At 50.2% G+C, this 10,209-nt stretch overlaps 3 protein-coding genes across 3 annotated transcripts; 2 read left to right on the top strand and 1 right to left on the bottom strand.

Annotated features, from left to right (window-relative positions):
* Window positions 1-1,305: 1,305 nt before the first annotated feature.
* HOO65_040107 (uncharacterized protein) lies at window positions 1,306-4,712 on the top strand (the record flags this gene model as incomplete). The annotated part of the gene is made up of 6 exons (XM_071002526.1): window positions 1,306-1,395; window positions 1,463-1,519; window positions 1,644-1,716; window positions 1,772-3,472; window positions 3,585-3,850; window positions 3,924-4,712. 6 exons carry the CDS (start codon window positions 1,306-1,308, stop codon window positions 4,710-4,712), a joined length of 2,976 nt encoding a protein of 991 aa, XP_070858950.1.
* Window positions 4,713-5,022: 310 nt separating this feature from the next.
* HOO65_040106 (Protein sly1) lies at window positions 5,023-7,439 on the bottom strand (the record flags this gene model as incomplete). Its single annotated transcript, XM_071002619.1, has 4 exons — window positions 5,023-5,656; window positions 5,761-6,036; window positions 6,100-7,110; window positions 7,201-7,439. 4 exons carry the CDS (start codon window positions 7,437-7,439, stop codon window positions 5,023-5,025), a joined length of 2,160 nt encoding a protein of 719 aa, XP_070858949.1.
* A 1,237-nt stretch (window positions 7,440-8,676) lies between these two features.
* On the top strand, window positions 8,677-10,042 carry HOO65_040105 (Protein psi1; the record flags this gene model as incomplete). Its single annotated transcript, XM_071002831.1, has 3 exons — window positions 8,677-8,756; window positions 8,858-9,638; window positions 9,749-10,042. 3 exons carry the CDS (start codon window positions 8,677-8,679, stop codon window positions 10,040-10,042), a joined length of 1,155 nt encoding a protein of 384 aa, XP_070858948.1.
* Window positions 10,043-10,209: the final 167 nt, after the last annotated feature.

The raw sequence follows: 10,209 nt of genomic DNA, 5'->3' as shown, positions 1-10,209 counted from the left end.
TACTCACCCACTTACATGATTTGAGGTAATAGTTAATGTAGTGGTGCTTTTCTTATCTTTTATTTTAATCTGAGAATAAGAGCTGGACTGTGGGTGGTATCGAGCATTGTTCCCCACTATTCGTGCCCCCTCCCTAGCGCTACTCTACTTAGAAAAACTCGAGCGCTGCGTAGCACGAATGGCGAACTATGAAGCGAGGATACTGCAAACAGGAAATCGCTCACTGCGTACAATGGGACTTGTTCTGTGCAATTTGCTGATAAAACGCATTGTATAGCTGTGTTGTGCCTAGTAGAAGTTCAGACTAACTAGAAGCGCCCAAAGAACTGTGGGGTATCAATAAACCCTGGTACCCTAGTACCCTAGTGCTGTCTGTATTCGGATGATCTTTGTTATGGCTATCTTGCCATTTGGGCCCGTAGCGCTCCATTTTACAAGCTCAGTAGGCTACCCTGGCTAGAACTCTCCATGCTTCCACCTATAGACGTCTTTGGCGATTGCTAATGGAATGGCAGACGTTTATCTAAAGAAGGGCATAAATATGTGTGGTTATACTCTGGCTATTTCCGCGACTGCTCTACGACACTTAGTGCTTGGCAAAACTTTGAAGCAGGCACACAGACACAGCATCACGCTTTAGCAACCACAACAGCAGATGACTTCTTATCACACTTACGCCTGGATGCTCCATCTATCAGGCAGCGCAAAATAGCTCGGATTATCGGGATGTGTAAATATGACTGTGCATCTTGCCTCATTGTGCGTGGAAACGATACGAGGCTGCTCAAATGTACGTGCTGGTTGGAATGCTGGATGCCTGATAGAGCTTGTACAGGCTAACAGCCCCTATTGATACAGGCTGATACAGGCCTTATCCCCAGTAATCCCTTGCAATGCCTCCTGCTAGGACTCCTCCCCAATTTCCAAGGCAACCATCAACTGAAACAACATAAGAGCACTAGGGCTCTGAAGTTCCCTCCAATTATCACCATAAACCCGGCCAATTACTCGCTGTCAACCACCAACGTCACCGATGACCATCGCCAGATCTTCAGCCTCGCTAGCCTCGTCAGCCTCGCCTCTTTCTCTGCTTTTTTCTCGCCATTTCCGCACTTCCACCCCGTTCCTCCCCTAAAAGCCCTCTGCTTGTTTGTAATTCACGAGATAAGCCCTGGCTCAAGCTTCTCTCCAAACTCTTCGCCTTGCTGTCGCCCCTCCCCCCCCCCCCCCCCCGCCGCTTTCTCCCCTCCCGGGGCTCCCCTCTCCACCCTCCATCTCTTGTCCCTAGAATAGACCGCTAGAGCCATGAGCCCCGAGCCCACAGATGCCGCTATCCAGGAGGTGGCCGAGTTCACGGCATTCGATGACCGTGCTGTCATCACCCGGGCACTCAAGGTTAGCTGTCTCATATGCACTCACGCAATAAGAAATGCACCATGAGATTGACAATCAACAAATATAGGCCAATAATAACGATACTATTCGTGTCGTGCAGGAGTATTTCGAAGACGCTGAAGCCGTATGTTTGCCTCTGCTCCTGATATCCCTCCGTCCAGCCTTCTGGCCATTCATTCTGCTGCCCCGGCCCCATACTATACATTGCTCTTTCCGCTAACCGAACTCGTCACTCTGCCTCTCTCCAGTTCAACCGCAAATATTCTTGGGACAACACTGTCTTCACCACTGATAATGACGGCAACCCACAGCAGGGCATCTGTAAGCCTCATTCTTTCTGTCTTCTCGACCACTTGACTAAATGATCGATCCTTAGCCTTCCATATTGAAGCCCCCACTCCCGTCCACCCCGCCGCCAATTCTGATACCGGTCTTGACCAGTCCGATGCCTACTACGAGCGATTGGCTCTCTCAAGGCCACCTTCCCGCACCGCAAACCCCTCACCCGTCAATCGCGTCTCAGAATGGCAGTCTTCAGTCACCGACAGCAGCATGTACAACTACTCGTCCCATCCCGATCTCAACCTGCCCAATGTCGCGACTTCACAAGAGGAAGAAGACCTACAAAAAGCTCTTCGGATCTCGGCCCAGGAGTCCGAAGCCAAAATTGGCCACCAGGAAATGGGGATTACGACTTCGGTCTCGCCCCTCCACAACTCAACCACAGACACCATGCCTGATACTGCCCCTCCTCCACCAGCCGTCTCTTTTGGACCCGCCCGCCATGTCGAGTACCCTGAGAACAACTGGGCAATGGTGTCTGTGTCTGTCAACGAGTACGCCAAGCCACAGGTTTATAACATCAAGCCTGAAGCTCGCCATCGACCTTACGATACCCCTGCTGTACTAGTTCTCGCTGATAAGTCTGGCACAATCTCAACACAGGACCGTCTTGGCGGTATTATCACCGTACTCCACTCCATTCCCTTGGCCAGAAACATCTTGCTCGACGGCTCTACTAGTGCCTCCTATGGACACCATCACGATTGGTGGAAGGGAGCCCCTATCTTGAAGGGTCCCTCAGAAGATCTGCTAGAGGCTGATTCCCTCGCTCAAAACGAAGACGAAGCTGAGTTAGAGTGGGGCAACCAACACGCCGGGGTCTCTGTTAATGACGAGCTCCATCGTCTGATTGGCCTGTTGGAAATGTCAGAACGCAGCTTCGGTACTATCAATGGCCTGAGTGACGCCATGGGCGGTATGTACAACCTCGAGGCCCGTTTCTTCGACTATATTACCGGGCGAAATCGCCAAGTAGCTGAGCCGCTGTTGACTGTCGTGCGCCATGTTGAGATTGGAACACTACGAGAGTTAGAGCAACGCTCAAACCCAGAAGATGCGAATGCCCCTGGAGAGCCCGAGGCTAGCGCTCCTGAGCCCACTGATGATGACTCCCAGGAAACGCAAGTCACATACATCGAAGCCGAAATCAACTCTACCAGCTGGCCCTACATCCAGTCATTCACAGATATCTGGGACCATGTCATGTGGAATGACACTGTTGCCTACAATGTGCGTCCACATGCCAAGTCAGGCATGACCTGCATCGAGAAACAGGGCCAAGTGATGGCTGTGCACATCAACTCTGAGGGCCATGACGCCCCCTTTGAAATCCCGCGCCAGTTCAGCGTTGAGCGTTACATGACTGGTCGCCACGAAGAAGCCATCGGTCTTATGGAAATGCTAGTCGACCAGAAGCTGTGCTTAGCTAAGGCTGAGAAACGGCTCAGAGGCCTCTGCAAATTGCCCGACGGCACAACGAACAGCTCACCCGACTCGATGTTAGACCGATTCGCCTCTCAGATCCGCGATTACGAGGCTCAGGTCCGCTATATCCACGATCGTGCACGCTTCCGCGAGTTCGCCTCTTCAGGCTTTGACGAAGCCAAGTTCCCATGCGGCCCCGATGATGTTCCGCCGAAATTGCTAGCTGAAGAGCAGGACATTGTGGATGTACTTGACCATAGTATCAAGGCACTAAGAGATCGACACGGACGTGTGGCCGTGGAAGTCGAGAGTAAGTTTCTAGCGAACCCCCACCCCCCCCCCCCCCTGTGCGAGTTTCCCTCGTGTGAATTCCTCTGCTATGTCCTACAATACCGCCCTTTACTAATCACATCTTCACACAGGTCTTAAAAGCCACATCGCCTTCCACAAAGAACAGCTTCGCAATATTAGCACCATGTATACGGACCCTGAGAAACCACGACCCAGACCGTTCGTCTCTCAGCTTATGCATCTACGTGGTGTAGTATGCGACTCAGGCGTAGTATACGTGTGCCAGCGGCAAGAGCAGAAGCTAGTAGAAGTTGACGTCGAGACAGAAGCCCAGCCAGTGGACCAATGGTGGCGCTTGAAAGTGGTTCCAGATGCCGAGCCAGCAGTGCAAGCGGAGGTGAGTACTCTCTGAAAATTGGCCTAGGCCCATAATTGAACAGCACCTATATTAACTCTTACGGCTATTACAGAAAGTTGACTGGGGTCGCATCGCCCATGGCGTCTGGAAAGACGGCAAAAATCCTCTCTTCGTCTATGCCACACAACTTGCGCTTGACACCAATCCAATACCGCTTCCCGAACCACTTGCCAAATTTGTCCGCTTCGACAACCGCCTCTTTCACCATGAACTGTCTCAATCTGCAGCCAAAGAAAACGACGCCACAAACAGTATGTTTACGCAAGCTTCTGGGCATCATCCACCTAGTCTCAGCCTAGCTTCAGATCTAGATCATATTCGCTCGCCGGGTAAACGCAAGCATCGCTCCGGTAGCCCCGATTCTATGGCTTCGAACCGCGTGAGCATTGGTAGTGAAGTAGCGGCCTATGGGTCGGATGTGGACATGGACTTGCAAACAGTGACGGGAGACTTTGGCAGTACTGTCCTAGATGCAAGCTCCAGTACAGCGGCGGCAGGCGCGGTGAATAGAGATAGAGAAGACGACCAACCCCCCAGCTATCATCTCATTGCCAACCTTGGCGACTATAACGACCCAGATAAAAGCGACAGCGCCTCAGTCCACGAAATTAGCCTATCAGCTGACGAAGCGGCTGCTGCGACACTAGACCAGCCACCAACAGCACCAGTCGTGGAAATGTCGCAGGTGAATAACGGGGCACATGCCATGTTTAGAAGCAATCTATCTGCAGACGCCCAGAAGGCCGACAGCAAGCATACCATTAAGAGAGAAGACAGAGCGCTGATAGAGGATGATGATGCGGACGTTCCACCGTTGCCAGAACGGAGGCCAATGAATTAAGCCTAGGGAGGGGGGAACAAGATAGAGAACGAGAAAAATACATGTTGGAGTTTGCTGGTTGTCGATGGATAGGACGAGGTATTCTTATGAGTCATGATAACGCATATTTGAACTTGAACTTTGAACTTGAGCCGATATTTCCAATTACACTTGATGCCATTATGCATGCTTCTATGCATTTGTACGGCATCGCGGGCTTTACATAGACGGCTTGTCTTGTTGGCTGATTGGCGTACGCCAGGTTCATCCTATACACTCCCTGCTTCGTGCTCCGTCCAATAAACACAACGCTCCCGTCTCCCTTCGCCATCTAGATCTCTGCGCCCAATCTCTCCAGCTCCTCCTTGATAAAATCTTCGCTAGCTAACAACTCTGAACTGCCGTAGACCACGCGTCTGCGTCCTCTCTCGCCACCTGTGCGTTCCGCCCACTCAAGCAGATTGCCGTATTCATCCATGCTCCCACCTCCAACAGTAAACACAATCGCATCGCTAAAGCCCTGCCGACGCTGGCCAAACGAGGCCGCCGGCGGTCCCCCAGATGAAGATCCCGCACCAGGCAGGCCGCCAGGCAGACCAGTAGTTTGATGGTGGCGCACCTGGGATGGTGGAGGGATGGAGCCCCGGGCATGAGCATTGCGCGGGTCGAAGTATAGATAGTTCTCTGTTTTGGCTAGTGCTGACGACGAGGCAGCAGCAGGGTCCATAATAGACTCTAGAATCTTTGTGATAGTAAGGTCGCGGTTCTGTGGAAGAAAGTTTTTAATGCCACCGATTAAACTGTCGAGATTGGCGGTCAGGTTAGATGAGACGCCCGTTTCTTTGAGTCGGTCTGTTAGTCGTGACGAAATGCTCGAGAAGCGGCCAAAAAGGTCGGAAGTGCCACCAGCCGCAGGGTTGGCGTTGATAGTGGTCAGTTGGGTCATTTTAGTAGTAGCTCGGACTCTGCAAGGGGGCATGGTGTTAGTACAAACGTATACATGAAAAATGGACATGGAAAGATCATGTCGAAGGATAATGACAGTCACAAAAAAGGGGAAGAAACTCACTGTCGGATGTATGGCAATGATGAGACATTCTCAACGCCTGCAACTTTCAGTGCTTCTTCCATAGACGCCCACTCAGCACGACTAATTTCCTGGTCTGTCGAGAGCGCCCAAATAATAAATAGCCGCAGCTTATCTAGTGGCCTGTCGCCCTTGTCGGCATCTTTGATTAGCTCTAGAACCTGTGGCTTCGTCAACTTGGCCACATTCTCTTCAATCTGAAAGAAGTTGTCGAGCTGGCGGTTCTTGATGCCTGAGAGCACAGCAGCGAGGATATTCCTATTTGCAAGGGTTAGAGTTATCTGAACTGGTTAAAACTAACATCAAGGGTTAGACACTCACATATGCATATCTAGCACAGCCTTACGCTCACGTAACTCCGGCAGTAAAGTGATAGCAGCCTTCAAGTGTTGTGCGCTGGCGCTTGCACTGACGTCGTTCTGCAGGTCCTCTAGAGACGATGTGCCGGTCTTGCGAGTGATCTCAGCTGTGTCCTCCTTGTAGCGGGTCAGCTCAGCGTCAATATCCTCAGCTACCTGGGGAAATGGCAGGCAGGCATTGCGGGCCCAGAAAAAGTCATTCGCTGTTAAGTCATAGGTCTTTTTCGTAGTGCCCTTTTCGGGAGTCGACTCGTCGACGGGTGTCTCAATGGTGATGCGGTTAAGCTTCATGCTAAGCACATCATGCACAAGCGACTGGTAAGTCCACGAGTGCGAAAGCATAGGCGTTAGATCGACATTGCGATCGAGAATGAGCAATACAGGGCGCGACTGGGTACCAGTAGGACCCACAGTAGATCCAGAGGCAGTGGAAGAGGCACCGGAGCGCGAGGCAGAGCTGAACAGGTTGTCTTTGGAATTGAGGATGTGGTCACGCAACTTGCGGTCCAGCTTCTGTGCAATCATTTCAGCTGCAGCGCCCTTGGGACACCGTATAATGGGGATTACACCCATGGTAACAACAACGCTAAACAAACCACCGACAATACGGTCGACGATGGCATCTAGCTCATCATCCTGGGTCTTGGCGCTGTTAAGAGCCCAATACGTGTGGTATTTCTGCATCCCAAGACTAAATAGATTAGGCTCAGCCACAACGAAGTTGAGGTATTGGTCAAACAGGGAAGCAATGTCTTCGGCAGTCCCAGAAGCAGCGGTATCAGCAGCAAAGTCCTCGAGAAGCGGGCGTGGCAGCGACGACATGAAGTTGATATATGCGGGCGAGTACAGTCCTTTTTTAAGATCATTGGTAATGACTTTGAGGTTTTCCGGAGTTGGTTCGACAAGATAAACGACAGGGACATCAGGGATTGGGTGACGAGAGGCGGCGAGATGCATGTGCATAGTGACACCTCTAGGAACAAGTTAGCAAAGCGCATAGGAGCGGGCAGGTATATTTTGAAAGCCAGCCAATTGATCAGCCATCTGTAGAGTCTGTACTCACAATGTCCGCAGATCGCTCACGCGCAACACACTACTAATTACATCACGACCCAGGTCATCAAAAACCAGAACCTTCCATATCGGCTCGCCCTCGGCATTCAGTACAGCGTCAGTTTTTTGCGTCAGTGATAGCGCATCGATGGCCTCGGAGTCTCGTGGTACTACGTCTTCATTGAGGTTGAGGATTTTCTTGAGCGCATCAATCTGGCGATCGCGCAGTGTCAGTGGTTTGCTAGCCATTTCGAGAAGCAATGGGGAAAGGTCGGAAGAGGGGTGAGCCAAGTCGAGAAGAGGGAGGTGCGGTGAGCTATATTATATTAAAATTCTGATGATGCCTATTGCAAAACGGCCTTTTTTCTTGCGCCAGCTGGATGTGCGATCATAAGATAGGAGAGCAACGATAAAATTGAAAGTAGATCTAATCGCTTTGCTTGCTTGTAAAGCTTCGAAAGAGGCGTCAAGATGGGATTAAGCTTGGGGTTTTGTTGACATGTCGTCAGATTACAAGGTTTACAGCTGGCGGCAGCTGCCGTGCTCTCACCGTAGGCCTTGTGGCGTATGTGGCCGAAGATAACCTAGTTTAGCTAAGTCTCTTAGAACCTCCGCCAAAAATTATCTAGCCTTGCCAAAACAGCTTTCGTTTTTTACACTCATGCGAAGTACTGTTTCTATGCTCCAAGCACGACCTGATCGCCTCCAATAGACCATCAAGGAGAGAGGATGGAATATCTGCTGACGAAAATGTGACGGTAAGTGATACGATAGCCCAAACGCGTGTAGCTATATGTAGTCGTAACTATTACCGAGATACAAATGCATTTGATCATGCTAGGCAAGTTCATTTTTGGGCGTATCTGTCCTGCATCATGTCAGAGTTCAAAGCATGATGTTGAATCTAACCAACAGAACAGAGTAATTCCAACACAAAAAGGGTCACATACCCTAGACAGGGCTGTGCTGCCCAAAGCTCCCGTAAGCTCAAGCTCTGAGCAAGCTTCTTCCCTTTAGTTACAGAAGCTTCTGGAAGTTTCTCCTAGTTTGCAGCATTTTCGACTAGCTACAAGACCTACCCCTAGATAGATACCTAACCACAGCCCTTATCTACCTACTAGCCTACTCCATGACAATTAAAAGGCAGGCTGACAGAGGTTAAAAAGCCTGCTGCTGCTGCCGCTGCCACTACTGCTTGGCTGGCCTCTTGTTCTTCTCTCTTTTTTGCCTCTTCGCAAGGCAAACAAGATAGACACCAAACTGATGATTCTGATTTAATCCTCTTTTAATTCTTTTATAACCTTCGCTACAGAATTTCAGCCCAAAAAAAAAAACTGAAAACAAAAATTCCATCATCGCTTTTCTCTTTCCATCGGAAATTTACATCATAAAGCTTTTGTCAAGCTAATTAACCACCTCTTGATATTGTCTATCTCATTCTCCACAACGACTACATCATCTCAATAAAACAACATACACATCCATCATGGTCAAAGAGTCCAAGCTCTACGACTTGCTGGCTGTAAAGCCCGACGCCACGCAGGACGATATCAAGAAAGGATACAAGTAAGTAACGCCCTCTTGATTTACCTACTCATGACGAATCACTCGGTATGTAAATGAAACTACTCATCCTTTCATTACTAACCATCTTCCCCTCCAAACAGAAAGCAAGCCCTCAAATGGCATCCGGATAAAAACAAGGACAGTGCCGAAGCGGCTGAAAAGTTCAAGGAAATATCACAAGCATACGAAATCCTCTCCGACCCCGAAAAAAGAAAGACATATGATATCTACGGCCTTGAATTCATCCTCCGAGGCGGCCCTGCCCCATCATCTGACTCTAGCTCTGGCTTTGGTGGTATGCCCAGAGCCTCTGGTCCTGGTGGAGCCAGTTACGGCTTTAGCAACGATATGCCTGGTGGAGCTTCCTTCTTTACCTCTTCTGGTTCGGGTGGTGCCGGCGGCGCTAGCTTCAGCTTTAGCGACCCCAACCATTTGTTCAGTCAGTTCTTCCCACATGGTGTGAACGGCATGGGCGGTGGCGGTATGGGTGGTATGGGTGGTATGGGGGGTATGGGTGGCATGGGAGGTATGGGCGACATGCACGATCCGTTTGGTGATACAAATGGCCCCAAGCCGCGGCGTGCCCAGACGCAAGGCTTTGGATCATCGACGCAACAACAGCAACAGCAGACATCGGCATCAGAGGTTACCACAGTGGAGAGGCCACTGCCACTGACACTTGAAGAGCTGTTCAAGGGTTGCACCAAGAAGATGAAGATTAAGCGAAGGACATACGACGCGTCAGGCAAGCTGAATCGCACAGACACCATTCTGGAGGTCCCCATCAAGGCCGGCTTGAAGAAGGGCAGTAAGATCAAGTTTAATGGAGTCGGCGACCAGGTGGAAGGCGGCCGCCAAGATCTACATTTCATCCTAGAAGAGGTGAGTAACAGATATAGACGTAGACGCGAGGGTCTACAGTTTGCAGGCATACATATCAAGATGGACTATAGGACACTTGTGCTAACATTGCATTGTCCCCTTTTTTCTAGAAACCTCACGCCCTCTTTACTCGTGTCGACAACGATCTCCACATGACTGTCCGCATTTCCCTCAAAGAATCTCTAACTGGCTGGAGTCGCAAGCTCACTACTATTGAAAACAAAACTATCCCCCTCGAAAAGGGCGGACCCACACAGCCTGGTAGTATCGAGACTTTCCCTGGTCACGGCATGCCAATCTCCAAGAAACCAGGACAACGCGGCGACCTGGTAGTAAAAATTGAGGTTGACTTCCCTAAGACGCTGACGCCAGCACAGAAGCAAGCACTGCGGGATATTCTATGAGGTAGTTGGCAGACTAGGTAACCGACTAGCTGACTGGTTGATGGGGCTTTTTAATACTGATGACCACGATAACGACAATGCTGACACTGAGATGCATCTTCTTTTTGCCTTTTCTATTTCCTCTTCTCTTACCAATTTGCCTCTATTTCTTTTCAGGCGTTTTTCTT

The sequence above is a fragment of the Ceratocystis lukuohia genome (genome assembly GCF_044167205.1).
Source record: "Ceratocystis lukuohia strain C4212 chromosome Unknown Supercontig4_pilon, whole genome shotgun sequence".
NCBI lineage: Eukaryota > Fungi > Ascomycota > Sordariomycetes > Microascales > Ceratocystidaceae > Ceratocystis > Ceratocystis lukuohia.
Note: the sequence above shows the minus strand (reverse complement) of the source record. Positions and strands in the feature narration are given on the sequence as shown.